We start from the raw sequence: 25,098 nt of genomic DNA on the forward strand, positions 1-25,098 counted from the left end.
GACGACTCCGAATGACTCCAATTCCAAACAACTCCGGGCGACTCCGGATGACTCCAATTTCAAACATCTCCGGGCGACTCCGGACGACTCCAACGACTCCGGGCGATTTTGAACGACTCCAAGCGGAACTAGTGGTTCAGATTTTACCGGATCAGAAATCGGACTAGCAATAGCCGGAATCGGATCGGAGTCGTGGTTGCGCTGTAAAGAACACATCACTAATGTCAACCGTCTTTTTAACTTTAAAAAATCAATTTCTAAATCAATTAACTAATTTTTTTTTCATATTAATTTTAGTAAGAAAACAAGCTCGATCTAGAGACCCAAAGAATGGAAAATCATTTATCGAACGCTCCAAAGAATGAAACCTTTTTACGGCAGCAAACGACGACGATGGAGACGGATTGTCCAACACAAGAACATTGCCCGATAGCTCACTAGCTGCTCCAAATAGTCAAACTACTCTCAAAGCCAATAGAAGCAAACCGGCCCATCCTTTCCAAGCCGGAGCTTCAACCAGCTGTTGAACGATAAGGAATGTGGCCAAGTGCGCTAAGCAACTGCTGTTCACGTACACGAAAACACCTGACACCAGGTAACCGCTAAAGAGAGTTTAAATTGCTTAACATCTTTGATCGCTTGAATAGAGTTCAATTATAAAGTGCCATTTTATGGGAAACATCCAGTTCTGGTAGAGTTCTTGTGGCGCGTTACAATGGTGGTCATCAGTTTTAAGCTCTTACGCTCAATCTTCTATCTCCTTTTCGTCGGTATCGTCCTCAAGGATTTCCTCCAAATATTCTTCCTCCGTTATCATCTCCTCAGTACTACTGTACTCCTGCATAGCACGTGTTGATACAACTTGAATGTCCGGTTTATAGTCCGGCTACGAAGAACGAATGAAGGAAATCGATACAAAAAGAAGAGATTAATTAGTGTACCCAAACCCAAAGACAGTCTATTCATGTACCCTTTTAAGCGCCGGTTCGACTCGAACATTTTCCGAGAACGGATCCTCGGCCGTTTCCACCCTCATTTCTACGGTGGGACATTTGTGTTTGCCAAACTCCTCGTTCGTTAAAAACACCCCCAGGCAGGTGCCACACACGTAGTTGCGCTCTCCGGCATGGGTTGTTTCGTGGCGTCGAAGAATCTGCTCGCTGCGTAAATGATACCGTGATTATACCGCACGGCACTTGCAATTACTAGGTTGTATTCGCTTACCTTTGGAACGTCTTGCCACAGTTTTTACACTCCAGCTCCTGGTTCGTCGCTTTCTTGTTATGCGACAGCAGCAACGCACGTGCGATAGCGTGACTCTCAATATGCTTTGTGTACAGCTCGTAGAACTTTATCTTAACACCACAGGCGTTGCAGTGGAAAAATTTGTGCCGATTCGCAATGTGCTCCTGCAACGACTGTTCATCCGCAAACCTCTCCTTGCAGATGGCCGCGTACGGGCAGAGCCTAGCGTGATTCGCCTCGTTCTCCGCTTTCCGCGGTCTGCTGCGTGCTTTCTTCTCGGGCGGCGAACCTTGTCCTTCGTCTCTGTGCGCGGGCGCGGCTGCCACCTGGCTGGTGGAAGCAGTAGTAACTGGTGGCTTTTCCACGATGTTTACCTCGTGAATCATTTGTACTCCCTGCTCATTACGGTCTTTGTTGACTGGGGCCGAGCTGTTTTTTGGGGCACACTTGTCCGTCCGCTGCACTACCGCTGCATATTGGTGCAGTAGGCTGCACATCGACATGGGTTTCGGTACGAACAGCGTGTACTTCTTGATGCGCCCGTACGTTGCCACCTCCGCCTCTAGCCGTTCCAGTGTTACTTTCTCTTCCGGCCCGGGGCAAATGTTTAGGTTCTTTAGCACGCGGGCCAGGTAGCTGCCCTGTTCCTGGTACAGTGTTTCCAGCGGCTTTCGGCTGCCCTTGAGCAGCCGTGCCAGCCCGTAGCTGAATTTGCGCAAACACTGCAGCTGTCTTTGGTACTGGTGAAATTTTACCATAACGTCCAGACACTCCGTGCACACCTTGTCCGGCAGCAGATGATTCAGCGTGATTCGTTCCTAGTTTTGGAAGTACCGGGAAGCAGGATGTTTTAAGTTACTCCGGTGTTTTAACGAACCTTTACAATACACCTACCGTTCGGTCCATCGTTTCGCCCGTTATTTCGTCAAACTTCTGGCCGATCGTACATTGCAGTTCCTCGTGCTGCGAATCGAACGGCACGAACACGCTCTCATCCGTGATGGGTTTGTAACAGAATGCACAAATGTTGGGGAATTTGTTCAACCGGTACACAACTTTGCTCAGCACAGAGGAGCTGTTGCCGCTGCGCTGTTGAAGAAATTCGTTCAAAAATAATGCTTTCGAATGAGCTGTTCTGTTTACAGCGCTACAGTATTCCACCAACCTTGTGTTTCGTTTTACATATTTCGTCAATGTCTACATCCTGATCGTCTTTGCTGTACAGCTCCTGCTCGAGCTTCTGCCGAGCTTCCCGTGCAAGTTTATTTCGCGCTGCTACTGGAATAGCACGGCCCTTCCGGATGGTGGGAATCACTGGAAAGATACCGGGAAGCGCAGGTCAGAAGAAAGGCCCCAAGAATGGCGGTACGGCACTCGGTACCATCATACCTTCCGGCTTGAGCCTTCTCAAATTCGTTGCCAATCGTATCAACGGCGAGTGGGACATTTGATAATCGGTCTCTTTGAAATGGACCGAACACATCGAATCGCAGGACTTTGGCTGCCAGGATGGTTCGCGCTGGCAAAACTTCACCCACCGCTGCCTCTGCACCGGATCGCTCGGGAACGTGTGGAAACCAATGTCGAGCATGCGTTTTCTCACATTCCGCCTGTTGTTGTTGCAGTCCGCTACGGCACACGAACAATTGGTCATATTGCTGGAAAAAGGCAGATGGGAAAACGGGAAACATTACTCATGGTCACCACCACACACTTGTACCGTCGATCGGCTTTAATAAACTATTACGCACCGACGCGCTGTTGCGTTTGTGAACTGTAGCAAGTAAAAAATTGATTTAAAGGGTCAAAAATTCGATCAGAGCGGATAAATTCACATAAATAACGAATTTGTGTTTGATTCTGTACGCCAACTTCTTTGCACGAACCACTAACAACAAACTTTGTAAACAAAGAAAAAAAGGAAAGATTTTTTTGACAGCTCCAACCAAAGGTAAAGAGACGTTTGGTTGTGTGCGTGTGTGCGTCGCATTTGTTCTATACAGCTTGATGCGTCATTGTATTGGTGTGCGTTTATTTTAAACCCAAACAAACCGTTGAGATTGCCTCTTCGCTGCGTAATTGTCACGCAAATGGTTGCGTATTACGAAATGCATAATATATTCAACAAAAATTAATGAAACTAATTAAGATATCAAAAACTAAGCATTTGATGTTCGATATTGTGTCGTCCGTTGAATAGAAGTATAAATTTAATCGAAACTTTGAGCGCGATTGCGCTCACGCGTAAAACATGGAAGCACGCACGTGTTTGAATCAATTCTAAATACTAAGCAGTAACATTTTTGTAAATATTTGCCTTTTTTATTTTATTATTTACAAAAATATTATATATTTCACAATCAGAAATCAGAATTATTAATGGCGCTAGTAAAAAAAAGTAATAATTCATGGAATCCTAAGCGAATTCAGCGTTTTTACATTGTACATTTCATATTGTTGCAATTCTTGTGGCCCTTTTCCTAGTCGATTTTTGATTTGATTATCAATCACAGGACAGGACAACCCATCGTGACGCGAACATCCGTTCAGTTCAATCGTTTTCTTCCGATTCTGCTGCCGAATGCTCTTGATGGAGAATTTCGATGTCAAGTAACTTGACGCTGTTGTCATTACTGTGGTTTGCAGTAACAACGGGTGGGAAGAAAGTTTTACTCGCAATACATTTCGATCCAGCAGTAGCACTTAGAGCATGTTCAGGCTGAAACAGAAAAAAAATCAGATCACAATTAGTATGATGGGCAATTGTAATGTTTCTGATACCTTGGGTAGGCTGCTTACCGTGATTGTAAAGTTTCTGTTTCGTTTGGACAGCAAAATATCCTGGGGCGTTGCAAGCTTTGTGCTGGATGCTAAGGAACACCGATGGCTGCTGAAATCCTGATCGTCCACAAACACACCAAGGCAAGTTCCGCACACATAATTGCCGGTCGGTTTGGGTCGCTTCTTCTGCTCCAGCTGGTTCGATTCATCACTGTGGACAGAGGGAGTGGCCATCACATTAATAATTGTTTGCTTTAAAACACCCTTCCATTACCTTATTACACTGCTTATCGATTCCGACAGCGCTCTCGTTCGATTGTGAGACCGCAGCAGGGCGCGCGCAATCGTGTGACTCTCCATGTGCTTCTGGTACAGATCGTAGAACGCTATCTTACTGCCGCAAATGTGACAATCGAACGATTTGTGCTCCTCCCTTGATGTGCTGCTGCACGGCCTCTTCCGTGAGGAACCACTTTTGGCAGATCGTAGAGTACGGGCAGGTGTGCAGCTTTTGGGTCTCATTCTTTTCAGCCAACCGCTTGCGTGAATTGCCGTGCGGCACTTCATAGATTTCTAGCGTCCGTTCGCCGGACCGTGCCGTACCGGGAGACTTGTACACTGCTGGCCCGGTTGCACCGCTTTCGTCGCATATGTCCATACTCTCTGACAGTGCATCGTCCGTGCTAGAACTCTGGTCGAACGATCGCGGATCCGCTGGACCTTCCGCGTATATGGGTAGGTTCTGCTTATCCTGCCCGTACGATGTCACCTCTTCCAGCACCTGCTCCAGCGATTGGTTTATCCGCTTGCCTTGAGCAATATCCAGATTGCGCAGTATGTTCACCAGATAAGGACCCTGGTCTTGGTACAGATTTTCCAACGGGTTCGGATTGCCGTGCAGCAGGTGTGCAATACTGGTGCTGAATTTCTTCATGCAATCCAGCTGTCTTTGGTACTGGTGGAATTTTATCAGCGTTTCTAGACATTCTTCACACACCTTGTCGGGGAGCAGGTTTTGCACATCGCTTCGGTCCTAAAACGAGCATGAATGATTTTAACTAACGCCAATGGGAATGAGCTTTGTCGCACCATACCTCTTGATCCATCGGATCGCCAGTTATTTCATCCAGCTTTTGCTCGATGGTGCACTCCAGCGAGTCGTGGAAGTGCCCCAGCGGCAGGAACACCGAATCGTCTTCCATTAGTCTCAAACAGAATGCGCACACGTTGGGATATCGTTGCAAAAAGTAGATACTCTTCTTACACCCATTCAAAGGATCCTGTCGACGCAAAACGAAACACGTTGTGATAAAACCATCCGTTACATCCCGTTCCCTCACTTCCCATACCCTCTGTTCCGGCTCGTCCGTCTTCGCCTCGCTGTACGTGTGATCATTTTCCGATCCTGTATTGTGCTCATCCTTGTTGTAAAGATTGGCCAGCAGCTTTATCCGCACCTCGTCAAGCTTTTGACGCTTGGACAGTGTAATCGGCGGACGGCTCATGACGGAAGGAACGGCTGAAACGGGAACGAAATGACAAAAACGCTTGTAACACCACATAAAAAGTTGCACTGTACACCTCATCCCACATACCATAACCCTTGAGATGTCTCAACCGTTTGCCCTTGCTTGATGATCGGACAGTTGTTCATCTGAAAATCATCGTCCCTGAAGTGTGCCGAGCACAGTACCGAGTGTTTGTTCGGCAGCCAATCTTCCTCGCGCTGGCAAAACTCGATCCACTGCCTCACGTTGTGATAGTTCAGCGGTGGAAACGTGTGGAACGTAATGTCTAGCCCGCGTCTGTTTACGTTGTAGCGATTGTTTTTGCAGAACGACGCGGAGCAGCACGAAAACGGCATCTTGTCGGCTTGTTCGTTCTCTGCAGCGGACAGAGGAAAGGTTAGTTGATGAAATTACAACACAACATGTAAGTACAAACCCTTAATCTTACCGTCTTACTGGCTTCAGAAAGTGGCTCTCAGAAGGAAAAAACAAGCAGCCAGCCAATATCACGGCCAACCACAGCGACCAAGCGAACTTGCGGGAGATTTTACGCTCGAAACCAAAACAAGCCCAAACCATGTGTCAGATTTCTTCTTTCTTTCTTTCTTTCTGTTTTCAACTCCACTCAAATGTCAGCGTGCCTGCGCACTTGTGTCACATCGCGTACGATAGCGTGGAGGACAGAATTTGAATGCAACGGCTTTTTAACAAAAAATATTAATTTATTTTATGCATACTCTAACGGAAATAAGGAAAGGTGCTTTACACGGGCGGCTGTGTTAGGTGCTGGACAGAGTTTGGCAAGTGGGGATGCTTTTTTTTTTTAAGAGTTGTACTTTTTTTCCTCCTTCCTTTTTGCTCACAGATGGTGGGTTACCTTTCCTCTAGTTTTCGTTCGTCTCACTGTAGTACGAGTTGAAGTTGATTCTGTTGGTGAATGGGGTTACATAGAGTGTTAATAAAAAAACAGGTCCAAATTCTTCATCTCACATTCGCTGATGGTTTCTACTTACCGGTAAATGAGGTTGATAAAACGTTCTGAGGTGCTTAACGTCGCAACGTCCGCAATCTTGCGCAGCAGCGTCATGAGCTGGTCGGTAAAATCGTGGCGAAATTGTTCCACCCGCTCCGAGAACGTTTCCGTCGGTGCCATGGTAGTTGCGGTCTGCGAGAAGATGCAAACGTTTATATTAGTATAATAAAAGGCACGGTTAAGATGAAGCGCCAGTATGATCCACAACAAGTGAAGGGTGAGCTGCTGGGCTGAAGAATCTACATTTTTTAGCTTTTTGTTGCCAAAACATCCTCAAAAACCAAACATATGTTCAGAGGACAGTGATGATTTGTTTGGAAAAATTCAAAAAAATCTCATATCCTTCAATTTGCGTGTCGGCGACTATTATTTCGCGTGAAAGAGAGGGTTAGCAACTGTATGGGGCGCAGCGATGCGTTCATGCGTTGGTTAGTAATTTGTCGTTTATGGGATGGAGAGTTTTCGCTACGATTGCGCTACACGTATCGGTTAACACCATTGCTATCTGTACCTGTTCGTAATCGGATTCGGAAGACAGTGAGCAGTCGTCACCGGACGCGAGCATGCATGTTAGTTCTGCATCGACAAAATGGCGCTGTGATTCCTGTTTAATTTAGTATTAATTTGTTGCACAAGTTTTGCGCAAGCAAACCAGGGCGAAACATAAATGCCACAAAAAAACCAACAACAAAACATAACTCATACGCCAATGCACCGTAGGGAGCATTAATTAATTAGCAAAAAACGGAAGCAAAAACATTATCACGGAAAAGTTCATTTTAAATTGAAAAAATGCATTCCAATCAAATGCAAAACCAAACAAAATGCCGAAAAGAAAGAGCCATAAGGACGAAGGAGAAAAAGAGAACAAGAGGGAGAAAGAGAGAAGATTGAGAAAACATTTAGAATCATTCCATCCTCGAACACTGATCGTGAAGAAGAAAAAAAACGTAATAATCCGCTCCGTGTACGAGTAACAATTACTAAAATGGAACCAGTTCTACTTACCGCTAGAAAGTCACAAAATTTGATGCATATATTGCATAGATTGATGATCGGTTTAAGCAAATCGGGCTCGGTAAGCATGCAATTCTTCAAACATTGATCCAGAAAGTCCTGATGATAGTTCAGCACATCATCAATGTTTTTGACCTACAAACGGTTTAAAAAGAAAATCTTTAAATATGCCCCTTTAATTTAATGCAAACCCATCTCCTACCTGTTTCATGTTTTGGTAAAAAATGTGCCAGTTCGGTTCGATCACCTCGATCATCATGTACGACTCGAAGCTCTGGATGGCGATCAGCATCTTCTGGCGCAGGGTAAACGCGGACCGGTACAGCTTGGCCGGGTTCGGCGCAAACTGGCGCGTCTCATTGTTGGCGATCCACACCCGGCAAAGGATGCGCTCGACGTACTTCAGGTAGAAGAGCTGCCGGAAGATCATCTGGTACTTCGAGATGGTCCACAGGTTCAGCACGATCGACACCGGCCACTGCGCCTTGTAGGTGAAGGTAAAGCACTCGATACCCTTCAGCTGGGACGTGTCGCTCAGCGTGTCCACGAACGCGTCCTCGTTGTTGACGATTTTCGAGATCTGCGTCACGATGCCGTACGGTAGCAGCATCGTTTTCAGATCGTCATGATACTCGTCGTACTTGGCGGACGACAGCCCCAGCGTCACGTCCAGCAGGTTGGCCAGCCGGATCGGGTGCAGCGTGTCCACGCTCTTGCGCAGATCCTCCTCGACCGCGTCCATGAACTCGGTGATGAAGTCGCCCTGCTGCAGCAGAAAGTAGCGCTTGACGGACAGCAGCCGGCCCATCAGATCGTACTTGTTCATGATGAGATTCAGCAGCGAGGAAGAGGCGAAATTGTACGCCTCCTCAATCTCGTCCAGGTACGACTGGTCGAAGTGTGCGTACTGCAGCCGTTTGACCGCGGTCGTGGTCCGGGCCGTCGCGCTCGACGCGTTGAGCAGATCGGTCGTCGTTGCGCCGCCGCCGCCGCCGCCGTTCGCATTGCCCGGTTGAAACTCGGCCCCGCCGCACACGCGCACCACGTTCAGGTACTTGCCGGTGCGCAGTATGATGTCCGCGTGTTTGGCCAAAAAGCACGGCACCTTCTCGTTCCGGATGGTGTACTGCTTCTCCCAGTAGTCGACCAGCTCGTTCTCGGTCAGCTCCATCGAGCTGTGGTCGATGAAAAACTCCTGCTGCGGATCGTTAATGACGCCCCGGTAGATCCACAGCTCCAGCATCTCCATGAACGGCGCCGCGGCCGACTCGACCAGATGCACCAGCACCTTCTGCGCGTGGTTCGTCCCGCTCTTGGCCGTGATGCGGTCGTGCAGCAACGACAGCACCTGACCGCCCCGGGCATTGCTGCGCCGGATCTCGGACACCGTCGCTGCCAGCTCCTCCATCGTCGGGTAGACGGGCTTCAGGAACTGGATCAGCCGCTGCAGGCTGAGCCCCCGGCGGCACCGCAAATCGTCGAGCTGCGCGATCGACAGGTAGTAGTCGGTCATGATCGTTTTCAGCACGGAGCGGAGGGCCTGCAGCACGACCCCACCCTCAGTTACGCTCGCGCCCTCGATGAACGACTGTACGGCGGAGTAGTTTGCGGCCAGCGGCAACACCTCCACCACCATATCGCGGCACGATTCGGTCAGCTGGTTGGAGAGCTGAAACTCCACCGCCAGCGCACCGTCCGGGTCGAGCGTGGTGGCCCCCTTGCGGGGCGTAATCAGCGTACCCTTGATGCCGATCAGACAGTTCAGCACCTCCTTCAGCACGATCGGTTCCTGGGACGCGACCGGGATGGCGGCCACGTTCGCTTTGCTCTGCAGCGGGTACAGCTCGTCGTAGTTGAAGTTCCACGACACGATCGGTGCCTTGCGGTGCGAAAACTCGAACCCTGCCGGGCGGCTCAGCGACGGATAGTTGTGGTGATGATGCGCCGCCATCATACTGCCCGGCGGGAGCGACGTCGAGGACGATAGCCGGTTGCTCGCCGGATTGGACGTGGCCTGCACGAGCTTCTCCTTTATTTCCTGCACATTTTCCGGCGTTACCTGGTCGGGGATGATGCGGGTGGAGGAGAGGGGCGGACTTTCGAACAGCGATACGCGTTTGTGCACCGGTTCCGAGCTGACGGTCGGCACGGCCGTGCCCGACGTGTCCGACTTTATCGACTGTTCCTGCGCCGCGACGGTGGCAGCGGCGGAGGCGACAGTGGCGGCAGCCTTTTCCGCGTGAGCCGTTTTTAAATCGTTCGCAAATCGGTTCAGCACCATCACCAGGGCGGGATATGACTCTTTCCTGCAAGGTTAACCAAGCGGCGGGTTAGTTGGAGCCATCCACGCACAGGCGGCGGCTCGGCATACGTACGTATTAGCAGGTGCGTACATGTCCACGTACTTGCTCCCGTTGGGGAAGGGTTTGAAGAGTTGCGCCAGAAGCGTAGCCAGCCGCTTGCTGCTGTATTTGCCATCGCGATTGAGGAATATGGTCACTATGTTGTCCGTAGTGTAGGTGAGGCTGTAAAGAAACCGGTACGAACGTGAACAGCGCCAGCTGGTCTATTGTTTGTTCCTCCATCCGCGCGTGTTGTTTATCCGCTGCCTTCACTTGAGCATCACCACGGAACGGGGGGTCGTCGCGTTCGGAGAAATCAACTTACCCCGATTTTTTTACTAGTTCAGCAAGCAGCTTCTTGGCCACGATTTCTGTAGACATCACAGTGCATACGCCAACGCTCGGCAAGTTCCGGGGTGTGAGAAGTTTTTGTGAAAATTAAGCGCCGCGACGATGAAAGCGCGGAGCGTTCGCAGGAAAATTTACCAACAACAACAGGACTGGCGCACTGACAACATAGAACGCCGTTGGCCGTTTACCATCGGAATGTCAAACAGTTTTACTTTATTTTGGGAAGGGAATTTGAGGTATAAATGCTATTTTTGAAGTGATGCGTTGAATTATATGGGGGGAAATGAAGCCTTTTGTAGTTTTTCCTCTTTTTCCGGGGAGTGTTTTTCTCGGCAAAGAGTTTAATTCAAAATTTGGCCTGCTACTCTGAAGCTTTCGAATCAGCCCTGATACTGACAGGACGGTAACAATTCCCAATGAACAAAAAATTCTCCCAAATGACAAAAATGCGTTGGGTCGTAAATAAAAAATGACCAACGTTGTTTCGCAAATTGTTTTTGGAAGTATCTGAACACGCAATACTGTTGCAATACTAGTGTTTTAGTGGATGCACTATCCACAAATTTGTCGAATAACGAAATTTGTCGAAACCTGTAAATTTTATATTTTTTATATGAATATGAGGCCAAAAATACACGGACCGGAATTCGCGGCAACGGAATTCCGCATACTGAAAATGTATGACAATTCGGGAAAGTTGCCGTTGACACTTTGTACATAGGTTTGACAGCAGGCGGAATTCCGTGACCGCGAATTTCCGGTCCTTGTATTTCCGTGACATTTCTTGGACCATTATCCGTGGAAATCGATTAACCGATAATCGACGTTCTACTGTATCTTAATATCCCTTTTAGACTTGTAGCGACCAGAGCGCCATCTAGTGCGCACACCTAGAACTACCGACCAAAAATGTTTAACGGGCTAGGTAGGCAGGAACTGCACACAAAGCTAGAGTAGGACAAACAGTGGCAGCATGCTTCATCGCAGTTATAAAAACGGTGGCCTGCTCCATACACTTTCTCTCTCGTCCTAAACGTTTCAACACCGACACGCGCATATCCGTCCGGCTTAACCAATACATTCTCTTCTCCAACCACTCTCAACCGAGTAACAAATATTTTCACGTCTCTCCCGAATTCGCCGTTCCGCGGCTTAGCGCTAGAAAAATTACGAATAAATCGAACTCTTGTGAAACGTAGTTCGCAAAGCGTGTTGCGTATTATTTAAAAAAAGTAGAGACCACATTTGTGGCGCCCCTAAAGACTGAAAGCTTGAGATCTCGTTACACCCCATTTAGGAGTCGTTTAGTGGATCTGTGGTGCTTGGAAAAACAACATTTGAAAAAAATGAATTTCGAATAAAGCCATTCGTCATATAAAACAATTTCTAGCCGATTACGACACCGAGGAGCTTCGGCTTCGGCTTCAGAGACAAGACGATTCCGAATCCGGCCGACGATTCCAAAATGTTCGGAGTCTTGCCATCTGAACTCATCACTACTCCGAACGATAGAAAATAAATGTCGGCTCAGCGGCTTATAGTCGAATTTTGTCCATTGGGAATTGCCTCACTCTTCTCCCACTCGCACCTAAACACTTCCACGAACGAGCCGAAACGTCAAACGACGTGGTGTGCTAGCCTCCTTGAACTTGATGCAATTTTTCGTCCTCCTGCGCTCACCATTGGAAATGCGAGAGCATTGCGGCCGACTGTAATCAAAAAGTGCGTTTTTATAAGTTGTGTTTCCCTACAAAGTGTTGTGTTTTGCAGGTGAGTTAATACAGTAGAACAATATTTATTGGTATACCCAGTGCACAGCGATTGCAAATCTCCACGAGGTTAAGTTTTGCGTAGGAAGCCGGGTGTTTTTTTGCCTAGCTCTTCTAGTCTACAGCTTTCGAGTATCTCCCCAAAAAGCGATAAGCATGGGTGCACTCGTGGCCGCATGAAAGCGATAAGCGAGAAGAGCGGTTTTCTTAACAAGAATTAAGCAGAACACGCAGAGAAGGTGTGCGTGTATCACATTATGCAAGCTAGATTTAGGAGAGCCGTTCCGTGCCACTTCCTCATCAGACGGCAGAGTGACACACCGCATGACGACACACGAATTCTATTCGCGTACTTCCTCTAATTAAGTGTACTTGATCGTTTTTTCCTCTCTCTTTTTTTTTGGCAACCATCGGTATATTTATGAATCTTCACGCAACCTAGACGGTACTCTGAACAGAGACGATGGTGACCGAGACGATCAAGGAAGAGCCGGTTGGTGCCGGTGCGGAAGCAACATCGAAGAAGGCCGCGAAAAAGGCAGCCAAAGATGCGGAGAAGGCGGCAAAGGTAAGCAATCGTTGGCGGTGTTGGCTCACCTTGCTGGAAATGTTGCACCAGCATTGCATCATTGCCGGTTGATAGCGAGTGCGCATGTAATAATATCAAACTCATTCTCCTCCCCCCCTCTCTTCAATCACAGAAAGCGGAACATAAGGCAGCGGCAGCGGCTGCCGCAGGTACGGGGGGAGCGGGCGCTGACGACACCGGTGCCGACGGTGTCGACCAATCGGCAGGCCGGTACGGTACGATGCCGATGATACAGAGTGCCGAAAAGTGTGCCGAGCGAGTGTTTGTCAACGTGTTCGATCTGTCCCACTGCCAGAAGGATGCGCTGGTGTGGGTACGGGGCCGGGTGCACACGTCCCGCTGCAAGGGCAAACAGTGCTTCCTGGTGCTGCGCCAGCAGAGCAGCACCGTGCAGTGCCTGCTGGCCGTGAACGAGCAGGTGTCGAAGCAGATGGTCAAGTTTTCCGGCAGCATACCGCGCGAAAGCATCATCGATCTGAAGGCGAAGGTGGTGCCGGTGGAGCAGCGGATCGAATCGTGCACCGAGCAGACGCTCGAGCTGCACGTGCTGGAGCTGTTCCTGCTGTCGGCGGCCAAGGCGCAGCTGCCGCTACAGATCGAGGACGCGTCGCGGCCGGAAAAGTCGGACGATCCGGAAGCACTCAAGATTCGCGTCAACCAGGACACGCGGCTGGACAATCGCGTGCTGGATCTGCGCACACCGGCCAACCAGGCCATCTTCCGGCTGGAGGCGGGCGTCTGCAAGCTGTTCCGCGACGTGCTGACGGCGAAGGGCTTCACCGAAATACACACGCCGAAGATCATTTCGGCGGCCAGCGAGGGTGGCGCGAACGTGTTTACGGTTAGCTATTTTAAAGGTACGTGTGTGCGTGCGCACCGTTTGTTTGTACGATTGTTTATGAAGTTATTAATAACCTTTTTTTGTGGTAAATTTCACAGATTCCGCCTACTTGGCCCAGTCGCCACAGCTATACAAACAGATGGCGATCGCTGCCGACTTCGACAAGGTGTTTACGGTGGGGGCCGTGTTCCGGGCGGAAGATTCCAACACTCACCGGCACTTGACCGAGTTTGTCGGGCTGGATCTGGAGATGGCGTTCAAGTACCACTACCACGAAGTGCTCGACACGATCGGAAACACGTTCACGGAAATGTTTAAAGGATTACGCGACCAGTACGTGTAGCAAGCGCGCGCGCCAAATGTTCCAACGCGGTCTGCCTGTTGACGTGTTAATCCGTTCTTTTCTTTTCTTTTACAGCTACGCGAAAGAGATTGCGGCCGTCGGGCAGCAGTACAATGTGGAACCGTTCAAGTTCCTGGAGCCGCCGCTGAAGCTCGAGTTCGCGCAGGCCGTCGCGATGCTGCGCGAGGCGGGCGTGCAGATGGACGACGAGGAGGACCTGTCCACGCCGAGCGAGAAAGCTGCTCGGCCGGCTGGTGAAGGCCAAGTACGACACCGACTTCTACATCCTGGACAAGTTCCCGCTGGCGGTGCGCCCGTTCTACACGATGCCGGATCCGGCGAACGCGAAGTACTCCAACTCGTACGACATGTTCATGCGCGGGGAGGAAATACTGTCCGGCGCGCAGCGAATACACGATCCCGAGTATCTGATCGAGCGGGCCAAGCTGCACGGTATCGATCTGTCGAAGATTGCCGCGTACATCGACGCATTCCGGTACGGGTGTCCGCCGCACGCCGGCGGCGGCATCGGCATGGAGCGGGTCGTGATGCTCTACCTCGGGCTGGACAACATCCGCAAAACGTCCATGTTCCCGCGCGACCCGAAACGATTAACACCCTAGGGTGGTGGGGGTTCGTCGTCGTCGTCGTCGACAAAAGCGCACACATTCGGCAGTGCAAAGAGAATTGGAAAACCCCCGTTTGCTGTTACTTAAAAGACAGACACAAAAAACGCGCACGAAGGGTGGATTGGCTTGGATAAGAATATCGAAAACGACTGATTGGCAAAACAGGCAAACAATGCAACCACGAATGGAATAAGGAATAAAAAAAAGGAACAGGAGGCAATAAACCTGCACCATTAACTTACACAGCCTTAAATGAAGAAGTTGGTTCGCTGGAAGCAAGTGCCCTCCCCCTTAGAAGGGATGAAAGTTCGAAAACAACAACAATCCGAAAGCACAGCAGCGCATGCTTTGTTTTGAAAGTAATCAGCTACTGGGTTACTAACATCAACATAGTCCGCATGCCTGTGTTGGTGGACAGTAGTGCAGTACAGCTAGCCATGTACGTACATGCGCCGTCCGCATGCTTATGTACCCCGCATGGTGCATTAAAGGACGCCAAACAACAGGTGCTCATTACCATTACCTCCCTTACACATCTTAGTACGGCAAGGGGGCCATGGGAAATCTGTAGTTTAGTATTAGTCCATAGGCATGCGTATGTGTGTGCAGCTACACATAGAATGACAAGCATCAACCCGCACACTAAGGCAAACTCCAGCTAACACCAATCAAATGTGTGTTTGTGTGTTGGGGGTTTTGGGGTGTAGCGCGATAAGGTTTTGGATGGGGAGTGGTGAAGCTTAATCAAAACAAAAACCCTTCTGGGAGAAAGGATGTACCATATCGTCGTCCTCACGGCATAACCGGTCGCGTGCTCATGCGAACCGGATGTTCCGCTCGCTTATTAGGAGATTGTGTCAATCGTGAGCCAAGAGTGGATATATTACGAAAAGGTGTCACTGTTACTTGTGACTGTGGGTGTTTGGCTGTGTTTTTGTGCTGCTAGTGTGCCCATTTTTTATTCTTCTAGTGATGCGATAAGATAGGAAAGAGCATAGCAAAGGTAGAGCAATAACACTCCAATTAGAAACAGCTCTCTTACAGCTCGACAAGCAGTAGATAGAAGAAATTTCGTGTGCCAATAGGTGTGTAATAATCTATCGTGCTATTTTATCTACACCTCTTGCCTGTGCAATGAGTGCGGCCAAGACGACCATTCTTCAAAAATTAACTGCTCACACGAGCGACGTGACGTCGCTCGATTTCTACGGTAATGCGCTGCTGGTGACAGGGTCAAGGTAAGACGCCGCTGGATCGATCATTATGCATTAGGCTGCAATTATTTTTAGCATTTCCCCCTCTCTCCTCGTTTTCCCACTTAACCCCTATACCGTCCCAACGTCTCCCATGACTCCGAATGCTAATGAATGCTCGAAAAATATGGCACCGCTCGCTCACACACTGATATGCCATTCGTGTATCAATGATGCACCGAGGATCGATCGGCTGTTCTCATCGACTTCGGGGTTTAATTATTCATCATTTGCTTTCGAACCGTTAGAATCGATATTTTTGCCATTTTTCCCGCCAATCCATGCCAAACCACCACCCGGGAAGATGGTGCAGGTGGTAATGAGGTAAGGTGTGCACTGGACACGCTGGCCGCCTTTGTTTCGACTGTTTGCTTAACACAGTAGGCTGGGAATGCTTTCCTTGCAGAATGATCTGATGCATAAAAGGTGGGAAAAAACGGCAAAATAATGTAGAAGAAAGATGTCACAAATGAAAACAAATCAAGGAAAAAATGGATTAAATCATTTCTATTAGCTTAATTGCTGTGTAAAAAGTTTAAAATAACATTATCGAGCGAATCAACTTCAATGTGTTTCAATTGTCATGCACACACCCGATAAACATCTCGAAAGGTGCGAGCTTTTACCGGTGATGATGAGTTATGGCATCGGTTGGCACACATTAGGTTCATTACCGTCACCACCTTGCTGTCCTCCTTCCCACTGTGTCGTCTGTATTAGTGATGTGCTCTTTGGAGCCCACCCACGACTCCGATCCGACTCTGGCTATTGTTAGTCCGATTTCGACTCCGTCAAAATCTGAACCACTAGTTCCACCCCGAGTTCCACCCCGGAGTCATTCGGAGTCGCCCGGAGTCGCCTGGAGTCGTTCGGAGTTGGCCGGAGTCGTCCGGAGTAGGCCGGAGAAGGCCGGAGTCGGCCGTAGTCGACCAGAGTCGGAGTCATTCGGAGTCGTCCAAAGTCGTTCGGAGTCGGCCTGAGTCAACAGGAGCCGTCCGGTGTAATGTGATTGTGATCAGGCATTTCATTTCGTTTTGTATACAGGCCTTTGTTTCGATGACCGACTCCGGGCGACTCCGAACGACTGCGGATGACTCCGACTACGACGACTCCGACTCCAGACGACTCCGAACGACTCGGGGGAACTCCGGGAGATTTCGCACGACTCCGGATAATGCTGGGCGGACCTATCTTCCAGTGTCCATTTCCGAAATTATTCGGATTCGGATCGGAGTCGACTCCGGATTTTTGCTAACTTTACCCATCACTAGTCTGTATGTGCTTTTTGAGAAATAAGTGCCTTGGGACGACGCAATTGCTCGTGACTAATGCATTTTCGTTTTATTTAACTCTCTCTTTCCTCCCGATACAGTGACAAAACGGTGCGTGTGTGGCGTTGGGTGGCGGGTAGCGGCTACCGGGAAGAACCATTCTCGCCCCTGCTCGGCCACCGGTACGGAGTGACGAGTGTACGCGTGTCGCCGAAGGTAAGAGCAACAAAATGCACGCGTCGGCGGTTCACAGAAACACATTTAGGTACTGGCGCTCCGTTGGGTACTGCTCCTCGAGCAGCCGGTACCGGTACGAGTACCGGTTGCGCTTCTCGACCGCACCGAGCTCGTGGTACGTCCGCGCCAGGTACACGTACACATCCTTCGCCTTGCTGTAGCATTCGAGCTTTTCGAACATTTCGACCGCTTCCTCGAACGTTGGCAGCATGGTCGTGAGCTGCTGCAGTTGTGCCGCGGTGGCGGCGGCCTCCTCCCCACCCTCCTCCCCATCTGTCGCCCCGTGTCGCTCCATCTCGACGAGCGTACGGGCAAACAGGAACAGTGCACGGGCCCGATCGTAAAGCGGTCCGTTGGCAAGGATCGTCTCCAGGCCGGCTTTCAGCGCAGCGAACGCTTGCTTCGGTGCGTGCAGGTGCGTCAGCAGCAGGTATGCCAGGTGCAGATTCACCAGCGCCTCCTCGTACTGTAGATGATACTTTTGGGCGTACATTTGGGCGGCGTTCAGCTGGTTGAACGCTTTCGCCTGCCCGTTGTGGATGTGCACGTTGGCGGACAGTAGCAGCGCGCGGATGCGCACCAGCGGGGCTAGCGCTTCGTCCGCCAGCAGCTGGACGAGGAATGTTTCCGCCGTGCCAAAGTCCTGCCTGCCCAGCGCGACGTGCGCGAACTGGAGTAGGGCCAGGTGCGGGTCGTACGAGTGCAGGTGCTGACATTCGGCGTTCGCTTCGGCAAACCGACCACGGTAGAGGGCACGCAGCACGCTCACGTAATGGTCGGTTAGGTGCCAGTCGCGGGACTGCGGGTACCGCGGGAACCGTTGCTTGGCGTGCTGGAGCACTACGAGCGCGTGCCCAAACTCGCCCAGATGTGCCAGCCGTACGACCAGCGCACAGAGCACCTGGCAGATGCCGTTCCCGTTGTACGTTTTGTCGAGCGATTTGAGCTCGACGTTAAGCAGCAGCTGGGCGCAGAGCGATGCCTGCTCGTGCTTGCCGTACACCGTCCAGAGTGCGGTCCGTTCCGCAATGCCGGTCGCGACCAGGTCCATCATCGAGCGCTGACAGTTGAGCAGATCGTTTACCATCAGCAGCCCGAACAGCTCCGATGGGTGGCGGCCCGCAATCGACCCTTGCCGCAGGTGGGACAGGATGTGCAGCGAGGTGGCATGGAAGAGACTGCCGCTGGTGGTTTTGTCCGGCAGCGGCATACAGTGGCCCTCCAGGTGGGACAGCCAGGCGTGGGCCAGCTGCAAACAGGTCGGGTCGCCGTTTTCCTGCGCCAGCATGACGCACTCGCGCAAACAGGCCCGGGCCAGCCGCGGGTGCCCGAACTCGGCGTGCAGGATGGCCAGGTTTAGGCTGGAGTACTGGTAGTCCTTTCCTTCCGATGCGCCCGCCGAGGTGGCCGGCGGCGGTGCACCGGCCGACGGGGTGCGATCGAACACGCGCTGCAGCGCATGCACCGCACCGAAGAACTCGCGCACCCGCACGTTGTTCATGTAGCTGAGAAAGTAGGCCTGCGAACAGTGCGGCCGATCGTGGATGATTTCGTTCAGCCGCGTTTGCAGCTCCTTCGGCGGCAGTGCCTTCGCTTCGTTCTCCTTCAGCAGGGCGCTCTGCTGGGCGATGAACAGCTCCGACTGTTTGACCGACCACTTGGCCGAGTGCGATCCATGGTCGGAGGGTTCGATCGGGGTGTACTGGTTTGGCGGCGGCTGCCGGAAACTATCGCTGTCGGTGTAGTTCGCATCCGACCCCGGCTCGAGCCGGATCGCGTGCATGCCCTTGTCGTAGTACGCAATGGTGGCCAGGTAAAGGTCCTTCATCTCGTGAAAGCTCATCCGGTCCATCGTGACGAACACTTTGCGCAGGTACAGGCCCACGATGCCGATCTGAAAGCTGGCCGTATTGTCCATGATGAGCTTGTCGATTTCGTTGTACAGATCGAACATCACATCGATGCCGACCGTTTTCAGCAGCTTCATCAGCTTCTTGAACTCCTCCAGATGCACCGGATGGACGCCGTACTCCGGGGAGAGCAGCAGCCCGTACAGCTCCTTGTACGGCAGGTCGGGGTACTGGATCAGCTTCAGCAGCAGCATGCAGAACCGCTTCCGGTCGCCCGCACTCACCTCGATCTGGTGCGGCTGCTCGGCGTGCGCCTGCCCGTCCGTGACTGTTTTCTTTAGTCGCAGGTACTCCTGGATGAGAAACACGACGATCATTTTGTGCGGCGTCAGTACGTCCATCTTGCCGGCGGTCTGGTTCGGCAGCCAGAAGCACACATTTTCCGAGTCTTTTTTGCTCATGTTGTTGACACACGGTGGAGGAGATGTGGTGTTTTTCAAAGGGCGTGATACAAAAGGGTGCTGCGGAGGTACGGAACTTTCTGGGGTGTTGATAATGGATTCACTGAAACAGTTTACGGGCTAGGAGGTGTGCCCATCGGGTTTGAGCCATCAGGGACACGCCAATAAGCACGATAACAAAACCTCCCGGGCGGGTTGGAATGCGCACCGTTGCGTTGGAAACCGGCGTTTGTTTTGTGTTGTGACGTTTGGCGCGATTGCGCTTGACGGCAATGACAGCTGGCAAAAGGCTTCTTGCAAAACAGTCAGGTTAGGTCAGGCAAATTTGAATTTTGAAAGAATGGATTGGAAAAACTGATTTGATTATTCTTTTTTAATTTTCTTCAATGCATTCACGATTCTTTCAGCAAACGATTGCTCAAATATTGAAAACAAAACGGCGCTATTTGAATGGAGGCAAACAAGCAATAACGTAGCCTTAATCCAAATTGCATCTCACGGAGTTAAATTCACGCATAAATTAATAAATTTTAGTTGTGTACTAAACAAACTACTATCCAAGAGCCACAACTCCACTAAACGACCACTAAACGGGTTCTAAACGGCTCAAGCTCTCAACCTAAAAGGAATCTAAAAAGGCTTAGCGGACGGAAAACAACTGATGCATTCAAAAAACAGCAAAAAAAAGCTGGTGGCGTCATCTGTTGGTTTCTTTACGGTGCTTTCTTCGCTTTGAGAGCTTTTTCATTAGATTAGATATTAAGTTAGACGAAACATATTGTAAGAAAAAGCACAGCTAAATACTAACTTATCTGGCGCCACAACCGCATTGCGGTCTTGGCATGTCTCAGGAGTGTCAGAAACCGATAAATACTGGGGTACATTGTCCGTACTCGCTAGATTAATTTCAATTTTCACTAGCGCATCTGGCGGCTAACCGAAGCATTTTGCCAAACAATTTGGAGCCGCTTTAGAAAATATGTTATTTCTCGATGTTTTTTACTTAAACTGGACACAGTGCAACAGGATTCTTTCTTTCGCTAGTTGGTAATTATTTTTTTAAGTTAAAACAAGCTTTTTTATGCTGTCTTATTAATTATTTTTTCGTTAGAGACGCTAAAAAATCCTTGTTACTTGTCGTGGGCTTTGACGAAAGAGTGACCTTGCATCTTTCGTTTAGCCTAGATCGAGATCCTTCGAGAATGCTCAACCCGATCAGTGGTAGACGTTGACCACACTAAACACTGTCTATGTCGCCCTCTTTCGGGAATCATAAGAAATAACACAGCGCCAGCGAATTGACCGGTAATAATAATTAACAGGACTGTAAAAGCTTTGTAATTGATAGGTTAATATGTTGTGCAAGTATGTTAACCATTTTCGCATAAAAAACGGTGAAAAAATTACTTAAATTTGAGATACGGCATGACCATTCCCTCGATGATCAAAAAAAGCTTCTACCAGCCGCCGCCAGATGCGGTAGTGAAAATTAAAATTACACTAGCGAGTACGGACAATGCACCCCGGCCTTAACGGCCTCGCGTTTTTGTCTGCCGATCCGTTATCCCGGCCATTAAGGAGGACGCCTCCACGCCATCCTGGCACCTCAATTTGGGTCTACCAAAGGAAGCTTGTGCTTGTGGACGGCCTATAAAGACTTTTCCTATAAAGACTCGTTTTTACTATGGATATTTAAGTTTACAGTCCTTTGACCTTAATCTGTGGCGCATGGGTATTTACTAAATATAACGGTTTTTTTTTTGCGCGTCACTTTCTTCACAGGGAGCCGTGCTTGCATCCGCTTCCGTCGACGGTACAGTGATACTGTGGAATCTGAGCAATGGCCAAATTTCAAATGTGATCAATCAGGAGGGCGGCGAAGCGATCCGGGCCTGCATCTTCAGCCCGAACGGATCGACGATCGTCAGCTCGGACGACAGTGGTTCGATTTGCATCTGGGGACAGGATAAAAGCCTAAAGGGGTACAGTTTTGTATGGCGATTTTGCGTGTGCTCTTCTAACTGAAAATCTCTCTCGTTTTCCAGCCATGTAAAGGTACACGATGAGGCGGTTCATACGATGGCGTTTTCAAGCGACTCGGACATCCTGCTGACTGCATGCACGTTGGGCAATGTGAGACTGTATGCTGTTGAGAATGATTTTGCTGGTACGTTCACTGCAGGTCATGGCGTTGTGCATATATAAATAAAGTGTGTCTCTTTCTTCGCAGGAGATCTCTCGTCGGCAGACTGTTCAATCGATGCCGCACATGATATGGGAGTGCTGTCGGCGGATTTTTGCAAAATCGTCCACACAGATCGTAAGTTCGCTTGATAAAGCCAGAGTTTCAAGGCCACAATTTCAATGTACCTCTTCTTCTGTCCCCTCGACACCACCGATCAGCAACCGACAAATGTTCGCTAATTTACACAGTCGCTACGTGCGGCACGGACCATTACATCAAAATCTGGAGAATCTTCTTTATGCCAAGCAACATCGACCGAAGCCGCCGATCGCGGCTCATACCCACCAGCCCCCAGGAACACTTTGCCGGCCAGTCGACCATCTACAGTACCGAGGTGATGAATGCTAGCTGCGTGCAAACCATCTCGGCCCACGGTAGCTCCGTCACCTGCGTACGGTAAGACCCGCTCTAGCGGTAAGGCATTGAAAGGATTTTCCTACAATGGAGGCGCTGTTTCTTTTTTTTTTGCTGCGGGTTTTGGGTTGCTGTAGGTTCAATCCAACCGGAACGCTGCTATTTTCCTGCAGCCTGGACAAGACGATCAAAATCTGGAACCAGCAGGGCACGTGCCTCAAGACACTGTCGGAGCACCTGCGGTACGTCAACTGTTTGGCAATCAATAGCGATTCGACGGTGATCGCTTCCGGGTCGAACGATCGCACCATCGTGGTGTGGGATTTGACCAGCCGGCTAAGCGTCGGCTCGCACATAACCGGCATACGCTCGCTGCTGTTCTCGTTGGCGGTGAAGACGTCCGAGATACCGCTCGAGTTTATCTGTCCGATCACGCACGAGCTGATGAAGGATCCGGTCTACGCGGAAGGTAGAGTTTTGGGGGGAGTTTTCTTTGAAAGGGCATTTTTTTCTCTACAATGTTGGAATATTAATATAAAGTTTCTTTATTGTTCACTTTCCCCACATCTCAGACGGGTTCACGTACGAACGGTCCGCAATTTGGGAATGGTTTTCCCGCGAGAAAGCCGTCTCGCCAATGACCAACCTGGAACTGTCGACCGACGAGCTGGTGGAAAATGGCAAACTGAAGCAGCAGATCGAGGACTACATGCGGTCGCTCGACGTCGAATCGGGAGCCGGGATGAACAATCCCTGAATCATCGTACCAACACCAACCAACAGTCATACCAACACCAGCAATTTAGCATTTGTGCCTTAGCTATATAATCATTTCCAATTTTGCTAAGCAAAGAGAGGTTGTAAAAACAAGTGACCCACACACGTTTGCTGTTGGAATGTAATTTTTATTGTAAAATTTCTCGTTTTTTGCTACATAAAAATGTTACCATCATCGATTGCACACACTGCAGCACATTGTGTGTTGTTTTTTTGCTTCTAATGGTTAAAAAGGCAGCAATCGATAAAGCACCTGCAGTACAGTTGTCCTCTCGCTTTCTCTCTGTGTGCCCCTTGTAAGGGGGCGATCCAGTGCCGGTGTTGTGCGATAAGATGTGCGATAGAGCGACTACTCTCGATACCTATTGCGCCACGTTAACACATCTAGCGATCCAGCAAACGCACGTATGCCGCTCCTGTTCTGATCACCTTGGAACACCTGATGAGTTCCTCGCTCTCTCTCTCTCTCTTTCTTTCCCGCCATGTTCCAACTGCTACAACGTGCTAAATCATTGTACTTTCGTGCCGGTATTAGAGGCAAACAACTGCAACCACACAAGCCTGATAAGAGACTTTCTGCCGCCCCTGCATCCCCCATCCCACCGTTCCATCCTATTTTGTAGTCTCTCTCTCTCTCTTTTGCCATACAATCAACTCACATTGTAATACGTCTCCCCGGGGGTACCCTCACGTCGTAACGAGAGTGGACTGTGTGTGGTTGAAATAAATGATATTTTAAGTGCCTACAAACTTGTTGAACTAAACGGAGTCAGGGAAAAATAGGAATTTATTGTTGTTTGCTGTGTTTTGTTTTTCTTTTCTTTTTCTTCTTCCTCCCCGGTACACGTGGGAAGGAAAGTCACAGTAATGGCCGATCGCATACCTACACAATAATTGGAGTGCACGAGAGCACGTGCGTTTTCATTTTGGGAGAAATAAAATTAAGGTCATCATTACAGCTGCATTATGATTTGTCCACCCGCTATTTAGGAAATAGATTTTTATCAAATTTGAGGTGCAATAAATGCGGCATTCTTCTTCTGCGTCATATGGCGGTCACATGGCATGGTCCATCAATGCGAGAGATGAAGACGACCCGCTCCCCCCCTTTAATGACGCAACGTTGACACCTCCGGCACGTTGCACGTTGAATATCGAATTGTACATAAAGAGAGCAATTCCATGACAGTGAATTATATCCCTACTGTCGACGGATAGCTCTCTTTATTTTCATATTCGATTGCGATCCTGGTACGATCGAACTTGGCAACCATCACCACCACCGAGAAGAGAGCTACTGCGTACAGGTGTCTGCCCAATGCGTACAATGAGCTATTGATCGCTTACATCATCGCACGTTTGGGATGTGAATCCCGTAGCCCTTTCCTGTACCGTACTCTGTACCGCCTTTTCAACCCGCAGAAAACGTGGCCGCCCCCAGGTTGTTCTTAATGGCAACCTATCCGAACGATCGATGCGCAAACCGTACTGTTAATACACAAACAAGATCGGTCACGGACCCTCTTCTCAGTCCACTCAGTTGCGTGCATGTGAAGCTGATGCGTTGCGGGTCCGTCCGCCCGTCCGTGTGCTCGGATCGATGAGCAAAAGATGGGCTTGCTGGGCTAATATTTACCTAAAAAAAACAAAACAGAACCCCCTTTGCCACGGCAGCCACAAACTGTACACACATACGGGTGCACGCACACAGTCACACATACACACACACGCGCACACATACAGTCACTTTGGCGTCACAACGAAACCAGCTTGCTCCCGACGCCAAACGATCGCTACTGACCGGTTGGTTGTCTGGGTGGATGTGGTGACATGACCACCGCTGCTTCCCTTGCACGGACAGATCGAACGACGTAGGCACTCTAGGTGACATCGTCCCACCCCGCAGAGCAATGTGACTTCGACCACGTTTCGACACGAAATGAGCTGACGTGCCGGTGCGATAGCTTCCTATAGCCTTCCGAAAGCGGGACCCTGCTGCTCTGCACACAAAACCACCCCGTTCGTGTACGGTACAGTGGAACCACTTGTACTCCCCCCCCCCGTGTACCTTTTTGTACCAAAAAAAACCCCACCCCGTCGTCAGCCACCGAAAGGAAGGAGCTAATGGTTCACGTCATCATGGCCCTCTCCCTGTCTTCCTTTCCTGTGCCTCGTGGCCTATGGCCAAGGGTAAAGAGGTGC

At 49.9% G+C, this 25,098-nt stretch overlaps 6 protein-coding genes and 1 long non-coding RNA gene across 9 annotated transcripts; 2 read left to right on the forward strand and 5 right to left on the reverse strand.

Moving 5' to 3' along the window:
• Nucleotides 1-607: 607 nt before the first annotated feature.
• Nucleotides 608-3,160, reverse strand: LOC120895256. The gene is made up of 7 exons (XM_040298421.1): nt 2,997-3,160; nt 2,635-2,903; nt 2,411-2,559; nt 2,140-2,334; nt 1,225-2,063; nt 971-1,160; nt 608-886 (listed from the first exon to the last, which is right to left on the reverse strand). Exons 2-7 carry the CDS (start codon nt 2,897-2,899, stop codon nt 746-748), a joined length of 1,779 nt encoding a protein of 592 aa, XP_040154355.1. The 5' UTR covers nt 2,900-2,903; nt 2,997-3,160; the 3' UTR covers nt 608-745.
• Nucleotides 3,161-3,540: 380 nt separating this feature from the next.
• On the reverse strand, nt 3,541-6,125 carry LOC120895081. The gene is made up of 7 exons (XM_040298099.1): nt 5,983-6,125; nt 5,622-5,910; nt 5,376-5,545; nt 5,121-5,306; nt 4,301-5,059; nt 4,045-4,237; nt 3,541-3,964 (listed from the first exon to the last, which is right to left on the reverse strand). Exons 3-5 carry the CDS (start codon nt 5,529-5,531, stop codon nt 4,418-4,420), a joined length of 984 nt encoding a protein of 327 aa, XP_040154033.1. The 5' UTR covers nt 5,532-5,545; nt 5,622-5,910; nt 5,983-6,125; the 3' UTR covers nt 3,541-3,964; nt 4,045-4,237; nt 4,301-4,417.
• Nucleotides 6,126-6,359: 234 nt separating this feature from the next.
• On the reverse strand, nt 6,360-10,625 carry LOC120895080 (gamma-tubulin complex component 2 homolog). Of its 2 annotated transcripts, XM_040298097.1 has the most exons (7): nt 10,252-10,625; nt 9,960-10,109; nt 7,787-9,890; nt 7,576-7,719; nt 7,079-7,171; nt 6,548-6,699; nt 6,360-6,461 (listed from the first exon to the last, which is right to left on the reverse strand). In XM_040298097.1, the coding sequence occupies exons 1-7, from the start codon at nt 10,305-10,307 to the stop codon at nt 6,419-6,421; spliced, it is 2,742 nt and encodes a 913-aa protein (XP_040154031.1). In that variant the 5' UTR covers nt 10,308-10,625; the 3' UTR covers nt 6,360-6,418. The 2 variants fall into 2 exon arrangements, with proteins under 2 accessions (XP_040154031.1, XP_040154032.1); XM_040298098.1 differs by lacking the exon at nt 7,079-7,171 and having other exon boundaries at nt 10,252-10,624.
• Nucleotides 10,626-11,872: 1,247 nt separating this feature from the next.
• On the forward strand, nt 11,873-14,555 carry LOC120895913 (aspartate--tRNA ligase, cytoplasmic). Its single transcript, XM_040299653.1, is given in 6 exon segments — nt 11,873-12,047; nt 12,489-12,614; nt 12,748-13,492; nt 13,575-13,809; nt 13,895-14,054; nt 14,056-14,555. Coding segments are annotated over 5 exon segments (1,632 nt in total). The 5' UTR covers nt 11,873-12,047; nt 12,489-12,509; the 3' UTR covers nt 14,443-14,555.
• A 592-nt stretch (nt 14,556-15,147) lies between these two features.
• Nucleotides 15,148-23,089, forward strand: LOC120894649 (WD repeat, SAM and U-box domain-containing protein 1-like). 2 transcript variants are annotated; one of them, XM_040297364.1, is made up of 8 exons: nt 15,148-15,686; nt 17,074-17,188; nt 21,303-21,502; nt 21,566-21,687; nt 21,751-21,840; nt 21,924-22,161; nt 22,257-22,588; nt 22,692-23,089. In XM_040297364.1, the coding sequence occupies exons 1-8, from the start codon at nt 15,583-15,585 to the stop codon at nt 22,874-22,876; spliced, it is 1,386 nt and encodes a 461-aa protein (XP_040153298.1). In that variant the 5' UTR covers nt 15,148-15,582; the 3' UTR covers nt 22,877-23,089. The 2 variants fall into 2 exon arrangements, with proteins under 2 accessions (XP_040153298.1, XP_040153299.1); XM_040297365.1 differs by lacking the exon at nt 15,148-15,686 and adding an exon at nt 16,104-16,313.
• On the reverse strand, nt 17,017-19,775 carry LOC120894648 (anaphase-promoting complex subunit 5). Its single transcript, XM_040297363.1, has one exon. It carries the CDS (start codon nt 19,518-19,520, stop codon nt 17,220-17,222), a length of 2,301 nt encoding a protein of 766 aa, XP_040153297.1. The 5' UTR covers nt 19,521-19,775; the 3' UTR covers nt 17,017-17,219.
• Nucleotides 23,004-24,939, reverse strand: LOC120894650. The gene is made up of 2 exons (XR_005738218.1): nt 24,698-24,939; nt 23,004-24,532 (listed from the first exon to the last, which is right to left on the reverse strand). It is a non-coding gene; the product is annotated as an uncharacterized LOC120894650 (long non-coding RNA).
• Between the last annotated feature and the right edge of the window lie 159 nt (nt 24,940-25,098).

The sequence above is a fragment of the Anopheles arabiensis genome, chromosome 2 (assembly GCF_016920715.1).
Source record: "Anopheles arabiensis isolate DONGOLA chromosome 2, AaraD3, whole genome shotgun sequence".
NCBI lineage: Eukaryota > Metazoa > Arthropoda > Insecta > Diptera > Culicidae > Anopheles > Anopheles arabiensis.